This window comes from Camellia sinensis, chromosome 11 (genome assembly GCF_055761805.1).
Source record: "Camellia sinensis isolate YWXY chromosome 11, ASM5576180v1, whole genome shotgun sequence".
Lineage (NCBI taxonomy): Eukaryota > Viridiplantae > Streptophyta > Magnoliopsida > Ericales > Theaceae > Camellia > Camellia sinensis.
Genome location: NC_138971.1, coordinates 86,446,670 through 86,470,801, shown reverse-complemented (window position 1 = coordinate 86,470,801; position 24,132 = coordinate 86,446,670). Strand labels below are relative to the sequence as shown.

General features: G+C 42.5%; 1 protein-coding gene across 1 annotated transcript; it reads left to right on the top strand.

Annotated features, from left to right (window-relative positions):
- The first annotated feature begins 11,386 nt into the window (after positions 1-11,386).
- On the top strand, positions 11,387-17,468 carry LOC145802464 (uncharacterized). Its single transcript, XM_082895185.1, has 5 exons — positions 11,387-13,236; positions 13,318-13,914; positions 14,100-16,814; positions 17,026-17,161; positions 17,316-17,468. Exons 1-5 carry the CDS (start codon positions 11,387-11,389, stop codon positions 17,466-17,468), a joined length of 5,451 nt encoding a protein of 1,816 aa, XP_082751311.1.
- The last annotated feature ends 6,664 nt before the right edge of the window (positions 17,469-24,132 follow it).

Here is a 24,132-nt window from a genome sequence, read left to right as displayed (position 1 = left end):
GCCAAGGCGCCCGATGCGGGTTTTCGACCTTGCGAGCTTCTTTTTATTTTCCTTTGTTCATTTCTTTTTCTTTATTTTTCACATTTTTTTTTTCTTTTGCATTTTTTTGCTCTTTTTTTTGTGTATTTTTCTCTTGCTCTAACTTTTGCCTGGGTCGCCCTTCCGGGTTTTCGGCCCAGCGAGCCTCTCAAAGGGTAAAAGTGTAACAGGTCCATGCCAAATGGTTTTTGAAGTTGAAGCCTCTCTGTGTCTAGGAGAACGGTTGTTGTACTGATTTGTGGGAGAATCCATCGTGGCTGCTCCACGAGCTCCTTCTGGTGAGATCTACTCCTTTGATGCAGATTCGGCTTTGGTGCCTCTTGCTCGTGGGCTGCCCCTGATCTGGCCATGCGGGACTTACATGGCGTTTGACCGTTGAATGTTCTGAACAGGTTCAAGGTTTGAAACGGGCGGGTTGAATCTTGAGGCTGAGAGCGATCCTAGGCTGCGCAATCTCAAGAGCGATTCCACACAAGTCTTCACAGGGCCGCGTAAAACATTTGTTTTTGAAATTTTTTAAGAAAGCGACAAATCGCTCGTGCCGAAGATAGTGTGAAACCAATCTGGATCAAGCCAGGGTCCTTCTCAGTACTCACGCTGACAAGCATGGTTTCACTCATTAAGGGCTTAGCACGCCTCTCTTTCTCTCAAAATGATCCAAAATTTTACAAAACCCGAGGAATTCCTTCCTCTTCGTTTTCATCACCGCAGTGTTCAAAAGGATTTTTTTTTGAAAAACTTAGGTTAATGCAATGAGTTTGGCGCGCAGGAGAGCAGGTGAGATGTACTGTCAGCCCAATCAAATTCTCTGGCACTTATGCTGAAAGCAAGCATGAAAGTGAGATAGCAACAGCTGTTTCATTCAGATTTGTTGGTGCAACTGGCGCCTCGGCAGAAACAGACTCAAAAACAAAAACAAGTAATTACAAGACAAAATGGTGTGCAAGGCAACAACCCCAGAATCACCTGGTATTCTATACAAAGGGGACTGAATCGATACAACAAGACAGACCCTTAAGCAAAAAGACAGACTCAAGACAAAGAGACAGACTCAAAACAAAAGACTGACTCGATACCTAAGCCAGGGTTTACAAAGCGCTAGCCACTCAAAAATGCATGCCAGACGCCACATTCAAAATACATCCAGATGCCACCCGCAGGTGGTTCACCTTCTGATTACATACTTGCAGTATCTGTGTCCTCAAAATCCAATAACTGGGTGGTAACGGACTTGGCGGAGGTGGGCGGAGGATAACCTCGTTATCAATCAAATCTTGCACCTCATGACAGAGGCAGAATCAATTGTCAGTCGCATGGCCTGTCTGCTAGTGGTACGCGCAGTACTGAGCAGCATCATGCGTAGCAGGGAGATTCTTCGGGAGAGGCCGAGGCTCCAAGGGTTTAAGGTGTCCCCTCTCGGCAAGGATCTGGAGTGCCTTGGACAGAGGCATGTAGAGAGCATGAAAGGTCCTGCACCCCTGGGGCAGGTACTTTGGGGTCTGAGCGGTCTTACTAGCTGCACAAGCGAAAGGGTCGGCAGGCGCCACTTTAGCTTTCTGATCTTTCCCGGGTGCAGGGGCGGGAATAGGAGGAACTGTCTTGGCATGACGGGGCCTATCCCGATTTTCTGACTGGCTTGAACTACCCTCAGGGGGAGTGCGGAAAGCATCCTCCACAGTCTTTGCCACAACCGCGGATATCTGTTGCTTATTCATCCCCCCGGCTTTCAAAGCCTCGACTGCCCACAGCAGTTGTTCAATAGGATCGGCATCTGCCTTCATTTTGTATTTTCCTCCGGCCTCAGCCTGATCGAGGGTTTGAGTTGATGTTGATACGTCATTGCCATAGTTGGAGGCCATCTCCGGTTGGCTAAGTTCAATCACAATTCGCCCCAACAGCGGGGTCTCCTGGGGTACAAAACTCCCGGCATACGGTGCGGCTGGAGGTGAAGCTGACATTCCGTAGGCGAGATCCGCCACAGACCTTTGGAGATCACCTATCATTCCCATCAGTTCAAATGTAGTAGGCTCGCGAGCCTGGTATAACTGGGGAACCCAACCCGGGTGCACAACAGGCGACCTAGGTGGATGTGACACATCAATGCTGGCCTCACCTTGTAGGGTGATCCCCTGCTCTAATGCAGTTGTCATAACTACGATCTCTTCTGAGTTCTGCGTCATCATAAGCCCTGCCTCGGCGAGGGGGAACACTAGCTATTCTGTACCGGCTCTGGACACTCTGAACTGAAAGGAGAAACAAACAGCATTTCAGCCCAAACAGATCAAACACGGGTGTAGCTGAACAACTGTACTCTACTGCTGATCACTGTTCCCAGAAATCACTGTTCCCGAAAACTGAACCCTGATACCCACAAATAACTGATTCTCATAACTGACACTGATGTCCTCAGGTCTGATACTCAAACTTGCAAACTGATATATACTTTCCCTGTAGAAATACATTCTAAAAGCACATAGCAAGTAAAGAGAGCCAAAACACCCCTATGTTGGGGTAGGGTTTCCCTGTCCTATTTTGTCAGGAACTAGGGTTCCACTATGCACGCAACAGTTTCAAACAACCTATAATCGGGTAGGCAACCTGTCCTAACTTGGAATGGTCACTATGGATACGAATATGCACTAGGTCGAATGGTCGAGAAGGGTGCCCCGGTAAACCGGGGTTTCTGTTCCCATGCTGTCAGAGCCCATAACCGGTCAGCCTTGTGGTCATGCCTTGACAAGACAAGCCTCCGGCAAACCGTTCAGGAATGGCAGATGGCAAACACCGTGTTCCTAGGCGCACCAATGCACATGCAATGCAAAGAAACACATAAGCGAAATCAAAACGGGATATCACGAGTTCGAGTCAAGCTCTCTAAAAGTCCCTAGCAGAGTCGCCAGAAACTGTAAAAGCGCCCGCGTGGGGCCTTCGCTACTACAGTTCGGACTCGATTTGTTGTCACGGTTCTTAATCTTGAACCAAAGAGTCCAAATCCGGCAAATCGTTTTGAGAAACAGATTTTTTGAAAAGAAGTGCCAAACATGGACTGCTTTGCCAGATACAGAGTAGCGACCTAAATATTTTTTATGGGGGAATTTAGGAAACCCTGACTCGGTGCCGAAGGCCACATGTCCGTCATCACCGGAATTGTCTCGGCTAGGGAGCTTGGGTACGATCGGGGAAGGTCAGCTATGAGCACCCCCTTTCGCCCGGTCCGAAGACCGGCCTCTACTAACCATGATATCCGATTTTGAAAACGTTATGTGTTCTTAAACCAATTATTAGACTAGAATTACTATGTTATGCGCGCAGCAAACAAGTATAGACTAGATTGCCTAATTTGGAAAGAAACATTGCATATCCGTTTGTTTTGAAAAGCGCTTTGGAATTTGCTACTCTCAAGTAGGCTAAAACACGGATTTCAACGAGTTTTTCCAACTCAAACAATCCAACCTTCACCCACAGGCATTCAAACAATTTATCACATAAGCATTTAGCCGCATGGTAAGCATGCTATCATGTTAACATTCACACGCATGCGAGATGCTAAAACATTTTAAAATACTTACATAGTACTCCACGCCAAAACAAAGAACTTGTTAGCAGACATGCATGATCCAAGTACATGTTAAGTGCCTTATGCATCGCATACAACATGTTACTAGAATAGGCTCGACTAATCTATGAATGGCATGTGAAAATGCACAACTATCACATATTCAGTTTTGAATTTGAAGTACAAATGCAGTTAGCGTGATGTACCGAGCCTGATGCATGCAATACAAATGCATGAATGCACGCATGCATAGCATAAAGTATGCTAATTTTAAAGATGCCCTAATACTAACCATCAAAGCGGGTAAGTAAAAGGGAAGAAAGAAGTGGGGATTGGAAGACATTCACACACTCACCCACACTTATTACAAATTTGCCCTCACTCAGAGGAACCAAATAAATAATACAAATTAATTAACTAAGCAAGCTAATTAAATATTACAAATTGCCTAATTAATTAATAAACTAATTAAGCTAGGAAAACAGATAAACCGCCTCGGGAGGAGGGCCAAATGCAGCGCATGCCCGGATCTTGCTCGGAAATGCACCGCCATGCATAGGCTGCCTATGTTTTCCTTCCTTCACTCCTCTGGAGGTTGTCAAAATCTCAGAACTGGTTCCTTGGACACTGAGGAGTGCCACCGGCTGGATGGAATTGTCACCGGCAGTGTGTTACGGCCATCGGCACAAAATGAAGCTGTCGGCAGAGAAGGAATTGCCGGTCGGCACTTGACACTGCCGGTCGGCAAAGTGTTCCTGTAGAATCTGCAATTGACAGCAACAGAGGGCAAGGCAAAGCATGGCAGCACAATTCAAGGCATATATGCACCAATCATGTCTCTTATCATGGTAATGACTCAAAGGGACATACTTCTTGGTTCTCGGACCACCAATCACGCATTTCCATGCATGATGGCCCAAGTGACCAAGTGGGCAACTTTCATGTCAAATGAAATGCAAACCAAACAAACAAATCAAGGCCCAATTGCTATCACCAAGTCAAGGAACAAGGAATGCATGCAAGATGCAATGCAACCTAGGCATACAAGCAAAGGATGCAACATGGCATGGCAAGACATTTATGCAAGCATACAAGCAAACATGAGGCAATGCCAACCAATGAAAAGGTGGACTTAAACATAATTTGGGCAGCTTTCAATGGGCCCAAAAACAGCGGCCAAAGTGACCAAAATAAGGGACCAAATGCATATACACGCATGCACAAGTTAAGGCCAACACTTAGGCACAAGTGAGGCTACTCTCAAACACATTTGAAAGAAGGATATCATGGACAATTAGCATGCAACATAAGCTCTGAAAATCATGTTAAAACATGGTGCCAAACCAAGCAACAAATCAAGCTAAGCATGCAACAAATGACTCAAGTGCTAAAAGTAAACCAATGGAGTATTGAACTACACTTAGCAAGACCAAACATGGCATGAACTAGATGACTAAAAACAGAATTTTAGCACATAAAATAAAGCCCAAAAGATCACTTAGATGGCATCTAAATGGCTCAAATTCAAAGGCATGCACAAGTGCCAAAACATGGGGCATACTACACAAGCTTCCAAAGCATTAAAGATGCGTCCAAGGTAAACATATAGGCATGCAAATGGGACTGAAATGACATGGTAGACGGTTCCAAATCACCAAATCAATACAAAAATGTCATGCTATACATTCACATGCTTAAGGCCAACAAGCCGGAATGCAAAGGGACTATATTAAGCATGCCAAATCCGACCCAAACAACCATGGACAGACCTAAAACATGGCAAAATATGCACAAAAGCTTCACAAGACTAAGCTTAAAACATGCTCTAACAAGGGCTAACAACCTAAGGCACATTGAGGCAATAACATGGCATTACATGGTAGGTATGCTAAGCATGTATGGTGTGCCAAAACCAACAAAAATCATAGGTATAATATGACATATTAAGCTCAAAAAATAGCCAAGGCATGGTCAACATGAAGCCTAGCTAGGTGCTCTCTCAAGAGGCCAAAAATGGTCCATTTTAAGGACAACAAGGAGAGGGGGTGGCCCTCTCCTTTTGGAGAGTTCAAGGCACCATCTTCACCACTGAAATCCCTCAAGATTTCAGTGGTGAAGACGCCCAAACACCAAAGTCTCGAAACTTGCACAAAATAGCACAAAATGGGGCCTTTCAAGGCCTAAGAGGGGTCAAACACCCTCCAATCAAAAAACACTCTTAATAAACAATCAATAGGACTAAAAAACAGAACTTTTTTGTATTATACACTAAGCACAAAAATAGTTCAAAGATAGGTAAAAACAAGATGCAAAAATGGGGTAAAAAGGGGTAAGATTCTTACCCTTGAAGACCTCTTCAACAATGATGCTCCAATGGCCCTCCTTGGCTTGAATCCAACAACAAAACACCAAAATCAGCCCCTTAGAACCTCAGGAGCCAAAGGAAGGTGAAACACTAGGTGTTTGTGTGCAATAGTATGGACTAAAACACCTAGAATACAAAGAGAGTAAACGAGAGATAGGATATGTATGGATCCTAACCCTAAAAACCAGAGCTTCTGTCTGTGTTTTTTGTCTCTAAAATGTCTAAAGTCTCCAACCCTAAAGCCAAGAGACAAGGCTCTCTCTTATAGAGCTTATTGTCTTGTATAGCTTACAAGACAAGCTTCATAAGAGGGAGATCCCTCCATACACGTGTATGGAGGGGAGCCAAAAGTAAGACAGCTGTCCTAAAATATCTGCAAAAGCAGATGCACAGTAGTCGGCCGGCCAAAAAGGCCATCTTGGCAAAAAAGAGTGCCGACCGGCAATCAATAGTGCCGACTTGCAACAAAAGGTGCCGACCGGCAACAAATAGTGCCGATGGCAGCAAAAACCAGCCGGTGACCTTTAGCCACTGCCGGTGATGTATGGGGATGCCTCACAAGGCATTCCCTGCCCCTCCAAGGCAAAACACAAGTGTTTGGTGTGAAACCAGACACTAAACGGTTGAGTTCGGAGATCTTGAGGCAAGGTGCGCGAGCCGAAACCTCCGGGAACTCCAAACGAACACAAACATGGATAATCACCGAGAGTTCAAACGGTGATGTCCAAGTCTTAAGGATGGTCAAAAATGGGGTGTCTACAGTTGCCCCTCTTTGACAGAACTCGAAAGTCATAACAATGACGGGAGTGAATGTCAAAGCCCAGAGACGACCCATTTTTGACAAGGCCGAAGACTCAGACAAACATGCAAAACAGACAAGATATGCGCCCGAAGGCAGGGGCAAAATGCAAGACAATGCACAGAGCCGAGCATAACTTATGATCATGCAAAGAAAGCTGTAATGAAGCAAACATGCGACAGTTTTAAGCTGGCATACACCAAACTACACTACAATGTAGAAAGGATGTAAGAGAATTATGCAATTTTCAATACGTCTCACTCGGAGGATACAATACCTGTGCGGCTCGTCTGGTTGCACCAGCCTCAAATGAACCGTACATACAATATCGTGCCTGAAAAGAAAACAAACTTAACAGGTACAATATTGTTAGCAACATGCATGACAATGCAAGAATGGATGCAAAATGATATGCAATATATACAAAACAATGTATAAATAATGCAAATGAAGATGCAATGTAATTGAAACAATGCAAACTATATGCAAAGCAATTGAATCACGATCCAATCACGAGTGGTTCGAGACCACACCTATGTCAAATAGATTGATGGAGGTAACAAGTCTGCCTACCATAGAACGGTCAACTGAACTATGAGCATTGTAGACAGACACAAGAACAAGTATTGGGGGCAATTGACATAAGTGGGGAAACAACCCGCTGGAGAAAGGACAATGATCCTAATGCCGGATGCAAAAATTACACTATAATGTAATATATATATATGGATATGTTGGGGAGGTGGCAATGGATATGGCACGCGGGCCAAACCAAATCTTGCCTAGGAAGGGCATGTATGCATACAAGCCACGTCTAACACAGAACGGTCCACTGAACTATGTTTCGACACGAGAAGTATGGGCACATACCAGACCAAGCTCAACATGGAAAGGCGCAAGCCATAGATGGAAGGTGATGCAGTGAATGCATGCAATCTAAAATGCAATGGAAATGGGTATTTACAATGGATATGACACGCAAACCAAACCAAATCTTGCCTAGGAAAGGCATGTACGCATACGAGCCATGTCTTAACACAGAAAAGGTGCCGCAACCCTCAAACCAACATACCAGCGTGGAATAGGCTCGTACACATGCAGAACTGTGCTTTAACGTGAAAAGTAAGGGCACATACCAAACCAAGCTCAACATGGAAAGGCGCAAGCCGTAGATGGAAGTAATGCGGTGGATGCATGCAAACTACAATGCAATGGATATGGAACGCGGGCCAAACCGAATCTTGCCTAGGAATGGCATGTACACAAACAAGCCGCGGCTAACATAGAACGGTCCACTGAACTATGCTTTGACACGAGAAGTATGGGCACATCCCAAACCAAGCTCAATCATGGAAAGGTGCGAGCCATAGGTGGATGTAATGCAATGAATGCATGCAAACTATAACGCAATATCTACAAATATGCAATGGAATGGATATTTACAAAATGCATGACAATGCAGTATGATGCGACCTACTGGGGAAAATGCAATGGATGCATGCAAGCTACAATGGAAATGCATGACAATGCACTATAATGCAATGACTATGACTGCAACTTTCCCTATCTTACCAACAGGGCGAGAAATGGCACGAGAAATGGCAAATAAACACCATGATTACATATCTGCCATCATGTAAGAGGGTCCGAGTATGTGTCCGAGTATTTAAACCCTAATGCATGACAAATGCAAAGTAAACACCATAATTACATATCAGCCATCATGCAAGAGGGTCCAAATACGTGTCGGAGTGTTTAAACCCTACTGCATGAGAAATGGCCAGTAAACACCATAACTACATATCTGCCATCATGCAAGAGGATCCGAATAATTGTCCGAGTGTTTGAACCCTCATGCCTGAGAAATGGCAAGTAAACACCATAATTACATATCTGCCATTAGGCAAGAGGGTCCGTATAAGTTTTCGGGTGTTTAAACCATAACGCAAGAGAAATGGCAAGTAAACACCATAATTACATATTCGCCATCATGCATGTCGGTGTGAATACGTGCCCAAGTGTTCGAATCCTAATGCACGGGAAATGGCAAGTAAACACCATAATTACATATCTGCCATCATGGAAGAGGGTCCGAATATGTACCAAAGTGTTTAAACCCTAATGCATGAGAAATTACAAGTAAACACCATAATTACATATATGGCATCATGCAAGAGGGTCCGAATAAGTTTTCCGGTGTTTAAACCCTAATGCATGAGAAATGGCAAGTGAACACCATAATTACATTTCTGCCATCATGCATGAGGGTCCGAATACGTGTTCGAGTGTTCGAATCCTAATCCACAGGAACTGGTAAGTGAACACCACAATTACATATATGCAATCATGCAAAAGGGTCCGAATGGGTGTTCGAGTGTTCGAACCCTAACTCATGAGAAATGGTAAGTAAACATCATAATTACATATCTGCCATCATGCAAGAGGGTCCGAATAACTGTCTGAATCTTTAAATCCAAATGCATGAGAAGTGGCAAATAAACACCATGAATACATATCTGCCATCATGCAAGAGGCTCTAAATAAGTGTCTGAGTATTTCAACCCTAATGCGTGAGAAATGGCAAATAAACACCATGCTTACATATCGGCCATCATGCAAGAGGGTTCGAATTAGTGTCTGAGTGTTTAAACCCTAATGCATGAGAAATCGCAAGTAAACACCATAATTACACACCTGCCATCATGCAAGAGGGTCTGAATAAGTGTCCATGTGTTTAAATCCTAATGCATGAGAAATGGCAAGTAAACACCATAATTACATATCAACCATCATGCAAGAGGGTTCGAATAAGTGTCCAACTGTTTAACCCCTAATGCACGAGAAATGCCAGGTAAACGACATAATTATATATTTGCTATCATGCAAGAGGGTCCGAATAAGTGTCCGAGTGTTTAAACCCTAATGCATGAGAAACGACAAGTAAACACCATAATTACATATCTGCCATCATGGAAGAGGGTCAGAATAAGTCTCCGAGTGTTCGAACCCTAATGCCTGAAAAAGGGAAAATAAACACCATAATTACATATCTGCCATCATGCAAGAGGGTCCAAATATGTGTCCAAGTGTTTAAAACCTAGTGCATGAGAAATTACAAGTAAACACCATAACTACATATTTACCATCATGCAAGAGGGTCCGAATAAGTGTCCGAGTGTTCGAACCTTAATGCAAGAGAAATGGCAAGTAAACACCACAATTACATATCTGCCACCAGGCAAGGGGGTCCGAATAAGTGTCCCAGTGTTTAAACCATAATGTAAGAGATATGGCAAGTAAACACCATAATTACATATTCGCCATCATGCATGTGGGTCCGAATACGTGCCCGAGTGTTCGAATCCTAATGCACGAGAAACGGCAAGTAAACACCATAATTACATATCTGCCATCATGCAAGAGGGTCCGAATACCTTTCCGAGTGTTCGAATCGTTATGCACGCGAAATAGCAAGTAAACACCATAATTACATATACGCCATCATGCGAGAGGGTCCGAATAAGTGTCCGAGTGTTTGAACCACAATGGATGACAAATGCAAAGTAAACACCACAATTACATATCTACCATCATGCAAGAGGGTCCAAATAAGTGTCCGATTGTTTAAACCCTAACGCACGAGAAATGGAAAGTAAACACCATAATTACATATATGCCATCATGCAAGGGGGTCCGAATAAGTGCCCGAGTGTTTAAACCGTAATGCATGAGAAATGGCAAGTGAACACCATAATTACATTTTTGCCATCATGCATGAGGGTCCGAATACGTGTCCGACTGTTCGAATCCTGATGCACGGGAAATGGCAAGTAAACACCACAATTACATATATGCAGTTATGCAAGAGGGTCCGAATGCGTGTCCAAGTATTTGAACTCTAATGCTTGAGCAATGGCAAGTAAACACCATAATTACGTATCTGCCATCATGCAAGAGGGTCTGAATGTTTAACCCAAATGCATGAGAAATGGCAAATAAACACCATGATTGCATATCTGCCATCATGCAAGAGGGTCCGAATAAGTGTCTGAGTGTTTAAACCCTAATGCATGAGAAGTGGCGGGTAAACACCAGAATTACATATCGGCCATCATGCAAGAGGGTTTGAATTAGTGTCTGTGTGTTTAAACCCTAATGCATGAGAAATGGAAAGTAAACACCATAATGACATATTTCCCATCATGCAATAGGGTCCGAATACGTGTCCATGGGTTTAAACCCTAATGTAGGAGAAATGGCAAGGTGACACCATAATTACATATCAGCCATCAGGCAACAGGGTCCGAATACGTGTCCGAGTGTTGAAACTCTAATGCTTGAGAAATGGCAAGTAAACACCATAATTACATATGTGCCATCATGCAAGAGGGTCCGAATAAGTGTCCGAATGTTTAAACCCTAATGCATGAGAAATGGCAAATAAACAGTATGATTACGTATCTGCCATAATGCAAGAGGGTCCGAATAAGTGTCCAAGTATTTAAACCCTAATGCATGACAAATGGAAAGTACACAGAGAGAAATAGTGAGAATGGGTTAGAGTGAGAAGCTCCCGCATCTCTCTAGAAACCTGCGTTTCTAGGGTTTCAATTCCTTATTGATTAAGATGACAGGAGTTAATGCGTTACTAAATACTAAGAGTCCTTTGGATCTACGGGTAAAGGATAAGGTGAGCATCGTTCCTATGGTGGGTATAGCGAGTGATACACAAGGGTTTGTTAACAACAGATTTGGGGTTTTGAGTGCAGCGTCCATGGATCTGCCTTTAGATCATATAGATGGGGATGGATTGAAGCTTGGGCAGTCTAACGATACCGAGGTTGTGGAGAAATCTTCGAATCAGGGAGAACGAAGGGCGATACAACCTTCAGACTTTCAACAATTGGCCGATCGTATAGCGAGAATGAAAGACCCATCCTCATTGATTATGACCTCGCCATCTACAGCAGGTTCATTATTTTCAGCGCGATGGTCAGATCGTACGGATTTTGAAACCCCTTTGTTTCAAAACCTACCAGATAGTGTCCTGGTTGCTCGAAACAGGCTCGATGGTAAGAATCATGATGAGAATCCTCTAGATCGTCCCACAGATCTAGGGCTGGAAGAGAATATTGTCTCAGTCGAGGAGGTCCAAACTACTGAAGAGATCCCAGTGCAGTCGCCGAACCTCGGAGATGTTGGTAGCGAAGAGATGGATTCCCGAAGGGGTGGGCTTTCAAATGTCAGAGGAGGTAGAGGAGGTAGAGGGCAAGGAGGAGGCAGAGGTCAAGGCCCTTCGAAATCCTGGGCTGATATGGCTGCATCATCATCACGATCTAATATCCCGTTGAGGTACGTTCCCCCTATTCGGAGTGATGGCTATGTTAGTGTGAGTCTCCCCCCAAGACCCAACCCCTTAGAGAAATGGGATTCATGTCTGGTAGGGTACTTCCTGGACAAAGGGGTGGCTTATAATTACTTGAAAAATAGTGCGTTTGCTTTATGGAAAAATAAGGGTTTGAAGGAAGTTCTAGCAAATGGAGAAGGCTTCAGTTTCTTCATTTTTGAAAGCCCTGAATGTTGTAGTGCGGTCCTTGAAAGAGGGCCATGGTACATAGGTGGTTCTAACCTTTTTCTGAAAAAATGGACTCGGATGATGAAGCTTTCGAAGGAAAAAGCTACTACTGTTCCAGTCTGGGCTAAGTTCTTCATTGTGCCTTTCGAGTATTGGGATAGTGATGGGCTGAGCCGGATTGCAAGTGCCGTAGGTACTCCTCTGTTTATGGATCAACTCACTGAACAGGGGAGTAGAGTGTCCTTTGCCAGAGTCTGCGTGGAGGTTGAAGCAACATCCACTCTTCCATCGATGTTTAAAGTAAATTGTGAAGATGCAGAAGCTGTAGTAAAAGTCAAATATCAGGGTTTACCCCCTAAGTGTGACCACTGTGTTGTTTTTGGGCATGACACTACCAAATGTGTTAAGACCCAAGTGGCTGCCCTGTTAAACCTCCAGAAACAAACAGAAGACAACCCAGACCCGGGATGGGAAACTGTCAAAGCCAAGGGTAAGAGAAAGGTTGATGTACCTGAGACAGATACTCCTGCAAATTCAAAGGAGGATGGCCTACCGAAAACTGATGTAAGGCAGAGTATACAGCTAGAGCACATTCAGGAGGAGTCAGTGGAGATTGAAGGGGAAATAGAGGCTCAGGAAACTATTCCAGTACCATCGGCAGTGTCTACTCCATCTGAAGGGGAGATTGAGGTTCAAGAGATAGATGGCTTGAAGGCTTTGAAGAACAGTCTGATGGAAATTACCAGTTTGGTTCTTCCCAATGATGTAGAATTGCGGGCTAAAGTGGAAAATCTAGTGGAAACCACCCCTGGTAGTTCGGCCACTAAGAAGGCTCAAGGTGGCACTAAGGCAAAAGGGAGCTCCTCTGGCAAAGGTAACAAGAGCCAGAGGAAGAAACGCAGGTAAATCCTAGTTCATCTGGTTGTGGGTTCATAATTTTTGTGATTTCCTATGTCTTTAAAAACTGCATCTTGGAATGTTAGAGGATTTAATAATCCTCATCGACTGAAGGAGGTTAAAATTTTTTTGTTAAATGAAGACATTAAAATCTTGGGCATTTTGGAAACGAAAATAAAAGCTTTAAATGAACAGCAGATTTTTTCTGGTGTAAACAATTGGCCCTTTTTGACAAACTCACAACCTACTAAAACTGGGAGGATCTGCGTCTGCTGGGACCCAGATTTTTGTAAAGTAACACTGTTATCAGCTTCTGACCAATATATTTTTTGCGAAGCTCATGAATTTTCGTCTGATAACGTGTTTAAAATCTGTTTTGTTTATGCTGATAATAAGCCTGACATTCGAAAAGAGTTTTTTGAGTTTATGGCTACGACTTCCCATTTGCAGTCCAATACTCCTATCATGTTTCTGGGGGACTTCAATGCTATAAGATACCCATATGAGAAATCTGGGGGCTCTATTAGTTGGTCTAGGGTCAAAGAAGAGTTTAATTCATACATTCTGAAATCTGAATTGGTTGATCTCTCTTACGGGGGTTGCCAATTTACCTGGGCCAATAAGAGAACTAGTGGGGATTACATCGCAACCAAAATTGATAGAGTGTTGGTTAATGAGGCTTGGTTGGATACCTTTCCTGCCCCTTTTGCCACATTTTTACCCTCTGGCATATCTGACCACTCTCTGACAAGAAATCTTCTTTTAAGAAACCTTTTAAATATTTTGACTTTTGGGCCAACCATGAGGACTTCAATACTGTGGTTTCTAGAGTTTGGAATCAGTATATTTATGGTGTTCCTATGTATAGGGTGTGCCAAAAATTGAGATATTTGAAGCCTGAACTTAAGGCTCTGAACAAGAGAGACTTCAGTGACATATCTACTAGAGTCCAAACCTCTAAGGGTAAGCTCTTCTCTGCTCAATGTAAGCTGGACAAGGATCCGAGTAATTGTGAGTTGCAGAAAATTGAGTGCACCATCTTTAAGCAGCATGTTGACCTCCTGGCTGTTGAAGAGAGCTTGGCTCTCCAGAAATCTCGTGTCCAGTGGCTTAGCCAAGGGGATAGAAATAGTAGCTTCTTCTTTAAAACCATTAAGGGTAATATCAATAGGGGTAAGATTTTGAATCTGGAATTGATGGATGGCCAAAAATCTTCTAAAATAGAGGACATCCAGAATGCATTTACAAATTTTTTCGCTGGTTTGTTTGGTACCCCGTTTGATGACCAGTATAATGGTTCTGTTAGAATTCATTCCCTGGTTAAGACCTGTGTTTCTCCTGACCAAGCTATTATGCTTGCGAGCCCGGTTACTGACCAAGAGATCAAGGATACTTTTTGGTCTCTTAAGACCAATAAGGCTCCCGGTCCTGATGGTTTCTCTGCGGGTTTCTTTAAGTCATCCTGGGCTATTGTTGGGGGAGATGTTATCCAAGCCATTAGAACGTTCTTTGAGTCAGGCAAGCTTCTGACTGAAGTTAATAGCACTATCATAGCTCTCATTCCCAAAGTCCCCAACCCAGCGAAAGTGGGTGACTTCAGGCCTATTTCTTGCTGCAACACCATCTATAAGTGCATTGCCAAGATCATAGCCAACAGGATTAAGTCCGTTCTCCCTGATCTTATTGACCCTGTTCAATCAGCTTTTGTTCAGGGTCGGAGAATTTCTGATAATATCTTCCTATCTCAAGAGCTTATGAGGGGGTATCACAGGCACTCCCCTACTCCGAAGTGTGCTATGAAGGTGGATATAATGAAAGCATATGATAGTGTGAGATGGGAGTTTATACTTGATATTCTCAAGGCTATGGCCTTTCCTCCTGTCATGATTTCTTGGATCAAGGCCTGCATCACTAGCCCTTCCTTTTCAATTTGTATCAATGGTAGCCTTCATGGCTATTTTAAAGGTGCTAGAGGCCTCAGACAAGGTGACCCCATGTCCCCTTACTTATTTGTTTTGGCCATGGAAATCCTTGCCAAAATCTTGGCGGAGAAAGCTAAGCACCCTCTTTTTAAGTTTCATTGGAAGTGCGACAAGACTAAAATCATTAATCTTTGCTTCGCTGATGATCTTATGATCTTTAGTAGGGGTGATGCCTCTACTGTTAAGCTCATTATGGAAGGCCTTGAGGAGTTTTCATCCTTATCTGGCCTAATTCCTAATCCCAGCAAAAGTAACATCTACTTTTCTGGTTGTGATTTGGAGTTGAGAGCTTCTATTCTTGAGATTGTTAAGTTTAATGTTGGGACTCTTCCTGTTAGGTACCTTGGAGTCCCCTTAATTACCACTAAGTTGAGGGCTGCTGATTGTGGTCCTCTCATTGACAGGATCACCAAAAGAGTGAAGAGTTGGACCAATAAAGCTTTGTCTTACGCTGGTAGAAGCCAGCTCATTCAATCCATTCTCTTTTCTATGCAAGTGTACTGGTCCTCCCTCTTCATCCTTCCCAAGAAGGTCATTCGGGAGATTGAGAGTATTCTTAGAGCCTTCCTTTGGTCTGGTACTGATCTTAAAACTCATAGTGCCAAAATTGCCTGGGATTCTGTATGTGCTCCGAAAAATGAGGGAGGTTTGGGCTTTAAATCTTTAGATATTTGGAATAGAGCGGCCATAGCTAAACACATTTGGTTTTTGTTTTCTGGGGGTGAGGGATCGATGTGGTGTCAGTGGGTCAAATCCTATTTATTAAAGGGGAAGAGTTTCTGGATAGTTAAGGTTCCAAATGATCCCTCTTGGGTGTGGCGGAAATTATTGTCTCTTAGGAAGTGGGTTTCCCTACTGATCAAGCATAAGATTGGGTGTGGGGACACCACCTTCCTTTGGTTTGATAATTGGCACCCCATTGGTCCTCTTTGGAACAAATTCGGGGATAGAATTATTTATGATTCTGCCCTTAACAGTGATACAAAAGTCAGTAAAATCATTGAGGGGTCTTCTTGGAAGTGGCCTTTTCCCAATTCGTGGGAAATTCGGGAGCTAATCTCCTCTACTCCTGTGTGTTTTCATCCTAATCCTTCCAACACTGATCAAGCTATTTGGAATCTTACCACTGATGGTAAGTTTTCCATTCAATCAGCTTGGAACCATTGGAGAAAGAAATTCGATAAAGTGGTTTGGCATAAGCTTGTGTGGGGCCCTCACAGAATCCCTAAAGTCAGCTTCATTGTTTGGGTGGCTCTCCACAATAGACTTTACACTGGTGATAGACTCCGTATGTTTGGCCTGTCCACTAGTTCTCAATGCCCCTTTTGCCTCTACCTGGAGGAAAGCCACTCTCATCTATTCTTTGATTGCATCTTCTCTAGCAGAGTCTGGAGTGCCATTGAAGCTGCTTGTAACATTAAGTGGCCTGTACTTGGCTGGCCTGAGAGTGTTATCTTTGCTTCTAAGGAGACTAGAGGTTACTCTTTGAGGGCGAATATCATTAGTAATGCATTCTTGTGTTCTGTTTACATGATCTGGATTGAGAGAAATAACAGAATCTTTAACAAAGAGCTAAAACCTGAAGATCTGTTATCCAAATGGTTAGAAATAGAATGCTGTCACTTAAGAATATTCCTAGATCCAATGGTGACAAATGGTTTCTAGATAAATGGAGTTTGCCGGAGACAATTCTGAAGCCCCATAGCATCAGAAATGGGAGGGCTGCTGAGTGATGTGAGTTCACTAAATGAGGGTCGAGAGATGGTGAGCTTATATGAGGGTTTATGTACTCAAGTTTTTTTTCTTTTGCAGGCATTCTCGGGTATACCAAGTGGATCTATCTATCTTTGAGGGTCGAGTGATGAAAGTTACTTTATATGTTCTCCAATTATTTGTGGGTCGAGTGATGTTAGCCATAAACAAATTTTTACTAATGACTATATATACTGTAAATTTTTATGTGCAGGATACGGAAGCTAATTTTGAGTGGTGTGAGCCCCTAAACTGTGGGTCGAGTGTTGAGAGTTCCTAAATTGAGTGTGCTGCTGCTATGTTTGGTCCTTGGTATCACTGGATATACTCACTTCTGATTTCTTCTACAGGGTCTATTACAATGTTTGAGCAATATGGTGGATGCCTGGATAGGGATACGTGCTACGCGTCTGAAGGATGTGGCTGTTATGCAATTCCTATGCTGGGCAGATCAGGCTGCTGGGGGTCCACTAAATTGTTTGAGTTCTGTTGGGGTTGTATGAAATGCTTTGGGTTCGATGGCACTATGGGTGGTCGTGTTTCCTGGCAAATGATGATGGCTGCTTGTAGCGCCTTTGTGGATACTTGTCTTTCTTTTATTTTTATTTTATTTGACTGTGTATGGACTATGAGTGTTTTGCTTGGTTGTCACTCCTTTTGGCCTAGCCGTGTGGGATGTACATGGTTTATCATGAGTGTCTTTCTTTCCTGTTATTTTAGTTCCCTTCGGTTGGACATTATAAATGGTTTGCTGTGTTTAATTCCTTTTGGCCTATCCGTGCGGGATGTGCATGGCATTTCTGGTTTGTTGTTTTTTGGGTTTCGTACTGTGGACTTTGGTACGCCTGGTTGCTGTGCTTGGTCTTCTCTCGACAGGTTCCTCTTTTGCATAGGAGCAATATCTGTGGATAGCATCCTAGGTTCTCTGATAAATGGGACAGCCACGGGATGGACTTCTGTTTTGTTGCTTACTGTGACCGCTGGAAATGTCCAGAATGTGAGGAACCTTTTGCTTCTTATTTATTTCATTATTTGGTTGTCAAAGCCTGATGAATGCATGTTTATTTTTTGGTCTTATGCTTTCACTGCGGGATGTGCATGTTTAAGCTGGTCTGTATGGTCCCGAACCTGTCTGATTGTGTTCATCTCTCCCATATGTTTATTATGGGACACATGAACATTTTTGTATGTTCGGGTCTGTGTCGGTGTTGATCTAGGCTGTTTTTGTTTCTTTGTTTTTTGTTTTTGTTTTTTTGGTTAGGGCCTGGGGCATGCCCCTTGTAAATGTGTAATCTTCTGTGTTTTATTTATGACTTATTCACCCAAAAAAAAAAAAATGGAAAGTACACACTATAATTACATATCCGCCATCATGCAAGAGGGTCCGAATACGTGTCCGAGTGTTTAAACCCTAATGCATGAGAAATGGCGAGTAAACACCATAATTACATATCTGCCATCATGGAAGAGGATCTGAATAAGTGTACGAGTGTTCGACCCCTAACGCCTGAAAAAGGGAAAGTACACACCATAATTACATATCTACCATCATGCAAGAGGGTCCAAATACGTGTCCAAGTGTTTAAACCCTAATGCACGAGAAATGGCAAGTAAACACCATAACTACATATTTGCCATCATGCAAGAGGGTCCGAATAAGTGTCTGAGTGTTTGAACCCTAATGCATGAGAAATGGCAAGTAAACACCATAATTACATATCTGCCATCATGGAAGAGGATCTGAATAAGTGTACGAGTGTTCGAACCCTAACGCCTGAAAAAGGGAAAGTACACACCATAATTACATATCTACCATCATGCAAGAGGGTCCAAATACGTGTCCAAGTGTTTAAACCCTAATGCACGAGAAATGGCAAGTAAACACCATAACTACATATTTGCCATCATGCATTAGGGTTCGAATAAATGTCCGATTATTTAAACCGTAATGCAGGAGAAATGTAAAGTAAACACCATAATTACATATCTACCATCATGCAAGAGGGTCCGAATAAGTGTTCGAGTGTTCGAACCCTAATGCATGAGAAACGGCAAGTAAACATCATAATTACATATATGCCATCATGTAAGAGGGTCCGAATAAGTTTTCGAGTGTTTAAACCCTAACGCATGAGAAATGGCAAGTGAACACCACTATTACATTTCGGCCATCATGCATGATGGTCCGAATACGTGTCTGAGTGGTCAAATCCTAATGCACGGGAAATAGCAAGTAAATACCACAATTATATATATGCAATCATGCAAAAGGGTCCAAATGGGTGTCCGTTTGTTCGAACCCTATTGCACGAGAAATGGCAAGTAAACACCATAATTACATATCTTCCGTCATTCAAGAGGGTCCGAATAAGTGTCCGAATGTTTAAACCCTAATGCATGAGAAATGGCAAATAAATACCATGATTACATATCTGCCATCATGCAAGAGGGTCCGACAAAGTGTCTGAGTGTTTAAACCCTAATGCATGAGAAGTGGCAAGTAAACACCAAAATTTCATATCGGTCATCATGCAAGAGGGTTTAAATTAGTGTATGAGTGTTTAAACCCTAATGCATGAGAAATGGCAAGCAAACACCATAATACATATCTGCCATCATGCAAGAGGGTCTGAATACGTGTCCAACTGTTTAAACCCTAATGCATTAGAAATTGCAAGTAAACACCATAACTACATATTTGCCATCATGCAAGAGGGTCCAAATAAGTGTCCGAGTGATCGAACCGTATTGCATGAGAAACGTCAAGTAAACACCATAATGACATATATGCCATCATGCAAGAGGGTCTGAATAAGTGTCCGAGTGTTTAAACCCTAATGCAGGAGAAATGGCAAGTTGACCCCATAATTACCTATCTGCCATCTGGCAACAGGGACCGAATACGTGTCTGAGTGTTTAAACCCTAATGCATGAGAAATGGCAAGTAAACACCATAATTACATATCTGCCATCATTCAAGAGGCTCCGAATAAGTGTCTGAATGTTTAAACCATAATGCATGAGAAATGGCAAATAAACACCATAATTACATATCTGCCATCATGCAAGAGGGTCCGAATAAGTGTCCGAATATTTAAACCCTAATGCATGACAAACGGAAAGTAAACACGATAATTACATATCGACCATCGTGCAAGAGGGTCTGACTACGTGTCCGAGTGTTTAAACCATAATGCACGGGAAATGTAAAGTAGACACCATAATTACATATCTGCCATCATGCTAGACGATCAGAATACGTCTCCGAGTGTTTAAATCCTAATACATGAGAAATGGCAAGTAAACACCATAACTACATATTTACCATCATGCAAGAGGGTCCGAATAAGTGTTCGAGTGTTCGAACCCTAATGCATGAGAAATGGAAAGTAAACACCATAATTACATATCTGCCATCATGCAAGAGGGTCCGAAGAATTTTTCGAGTGTTTAAACCCTAATGCATGAGAAATATCAAGTGAACACCACAATTACATTTCAGCCACAATGTATAAGGGTCCGAATACGTGTCCGAGTGTTCGAATCCTAATGCACGGGAAATGGCAAGTAAACACCACAATTACATATATGTAATCATTCAAAGGGGTTCGAATGGGTGTCCGATTGTTCGAACCCTAATGCATGAGAAATGTCAAGTAAACACCATAATTACATATCTGCCATCATACAACAGGGTCCGAATAAATGTCCGAATGTTTAAACCCTAATGCATGAGAAATGGCAAATAAACACCATGATTACATATCTGCCATCATGCAAGAGGGTCCGACTAAGTGTCTGAGTGTTTAAATCCTAATGCATGAGAAGTGGCTGGTAAACACCAAAATTTCATATCGGCCATCATGCAAGAGGGTTTGAATTAGTGCCTGAGTGTTTAAACCCTAATGCATGAGAAATGGAAAGTAAACACCATAATTACATATCTGCCATCATGCAAGAGGGTCTGAATACGTGTCCAAGGGTTCAAACCCTAATGCATTAGAAATTGCAAGTAAACACCATAACTACATATTTGCCATCATGCAAGAGGGTCCGAATAGGTGTCCGAGTGATTGAACCGTAATGCATGAGAAACATCAAGTGAACAACATAATTACCTATATGCCATCATGGAAGAGGGTCCAAATTGGTGTCCGAGTGTTTAAACCCTAATGCATGAGAAATGGAAAGTAAAAATCATAATTACATATCTGCCATCATGCAAGAGGGACCGAATAACTGTCCAAATGTTTAAACCCTAATGCATGAGAAATGGCAAATAAACACCATGATTACATATCTGCCATCATGCAAGACGATCCGAATACGTCTCCGAGTGTTTAAACCCTAATGCATCAGAAATGGAAAGTAAACACCATAACTACATATTTGCCATCATGCAATAGGGTCCGAATAAGTGTTCGAGTGCTCGAATCCTAATGCATGAGAAATGGCAAGTAAATACCATAATTACATATCTGCCATCATGCAAGGGGGTCCGAATAATTTTTCTAGTGTTGAAACCCTAATGCAACAGAAATAGCAAGTGAACACCACAATTACATTTCGGCCATCATGCATAAGGGTCCGAATACGTGTCCGAGTGTTCGAATCCTAATGCACGGGAAATGGCAAGTAAACACCACAATTACATATATGCAATCATGCAAAAGGGTCCGAATAGGTGTTCAATTGTTCGAACCCTAATACATGAGAAATGGCAAGTAAACACCATAATTACATATCTGCCATCATACAAGAGGGTCCGAATAAGTGTCCGAATGTTTAAACCCTTATGCATGGGAAATGGCAAATAAACACCATGATTACATATCTGCTATAATGCAAGAGGGTCCGAATAAGTGTCTGAGTGTTTAAACCCTATTGCATGAGAAATGGCAGGTAAACACCGTAATTACATATCTGCCATCATGCAAGAGGGTTTGAATTTGTGTCTGAGTGTTTAAACCCTAATGCATGAGAAATCGCAAGTAAACACCATAATTACATATCTGACATCATGCGAGAGGGATTGAATAAGTGTCCGTGCGTTTAAACACTAATGCATGAAAAATGGCAAGTAAACACCATAATTACATATCAACCATCATGCAAGAGGGTCCAAATAGGTGTCTGAGTGTTGAAACCCTAATGCATGACATATGGCAAGTAAGCACCACAATTATATATCGGACATCATGCAAAAGTGTCCGAATAAGTGTCCGAATGTTTAACCCCTAATGCATGAGAAATGGCAGGTAAACAATATAATTATATATCTGCTATCACGCCAGAGGTTCCGAATGAGTGTCCGAGTGTTTCAACCCTAATGCATGAGAAATGGCAAGTAAGCACCATAATTACATATCTGCCATCATGGAAGAGGGTCTGAACAATTGTCCGAGTGTTCGAACCCTAATGCCTGAAAAGGGGAAAGTAAACATCATAACCACATATCTGCCATCATGTAAGAGAGTCCCAACACGTGTCCAAGTGTTTAAACCCTAATGCATGAGAAATTGTAAGTAAATACCATAACTACATGTTTGCCGTCATGCAAGAGGGTCTGAGTAAGTGTCTGATTGTTCGAACCCTAATGTATGAGAAATGGCAAGTAAACACCATAATTACATATCTGCCACCATGCAAGAGGGTCCGAATAAGTGTCCGAGTGTTTAAACGCTAATGCAAGGGAAATGGCAAGTAGACACCATAAATACATATCTGCCATCAGGCAACAGGGTCCGAATACGTGTCTGAGTGTTTAAACCCTAATGCATGAGAAATGACAAGTAAACACCATAATTACATATCTGTCATCATGCAAGAAGGTCAGAATAAGTGTCCTAGTGTTCGAACCCTAATGCTTGAAAAATGGAAAGTAAACACCATAATTACATATTTGCCATCATGCAAGAGGGTGCGAATACGTGGCTGAGTGTTTAAACCCTAATGCATGAGAAATGGCAAGTAAACACCATAACTACATATCTGCCATCATGCAAGCGGGTCCGAATACGTGTCCGAGTGTTTAAACCCTAACGCATGAGAAATGGCAAGTAAACACCATAATTACATATCGGCCATCTTGCAAGAGGGTCCGAATAAGTTTTCGAGTGTTTAAACCCTAACGCATGAGAAATGGCAAGTAAACACCATAATTACATATCTGCCATCTTGCAAGAGGGTCCGAATAAGTTTTCGAGTGTTTAAACCCTAATGCCTGAGAAATGGCAAGTGAACACCATAATTACATTTCGGCCATCATGCATGAGGGTCCGAATACGTGTCCGAGTGTTCGAATCCTAATGCACAGGAAATGGTAAGTAAACACCACAATTACATATATGCAATCATGCAAAAGGGTCCGAATGGGTGTGCGATTGTTTTTTTTGGGTAAGTAAGTCATAAAATAAAACAATGAAAATTTACAAGTTTACAAGGGGCATACCCCAGGCACACCCGAACAACAAATAAAAAACAAAAAAACCAACAAACAACTACCTCTACACCCCCTAAGAAAGGGGGTAAACAAGGAACTGAAGACAAAATAACCCAATTTTGCCCATATATCCTTTTAGTCCTCAAGTAACCCCTACCATCAAAGACAATATATGGAAACTTGAGGTGGATATATGGGCAAAGATATACAAAAAATAATACCACAAAGCCAATCAACAAAACAGACACACTGACAAAGCAACAACCCTCAAGCCGAAACGAAGATGATAATCAACCCCACAAGCCCCCAGTCTCGACGGCAGATAAAACATGGAATCCAATAAGCATCCCACTCCTCACAGCCATGACATCTAAGCCACTTAACCAAAGCCGTGACGGAGGAAAAAATCTACCCCAAGAGAAATCCCAACAAAGTCACATGAAGCTAGCACGATCAAAAACCATAAGCCACGGTCTAGAGAGTTGAAGTGAAAACAATAACCCCTCAGCAACAAACCAATACACTGCCAACCAAATCATGAGATCAATCATCACATCCCCAAGTTCCTTCCTTGGTAGATCACAAGCCTCAAACCCCACGGCAATGTGCCCATCACTCCATGTCAGGCATGGCAATACGATCAAATAGGACGGGTCACATGAAGACAAAAAGTGACCAGAAAACCGGTAGCTATCCTCTCGCTCATCTCCCAGTCTCTAACTCGG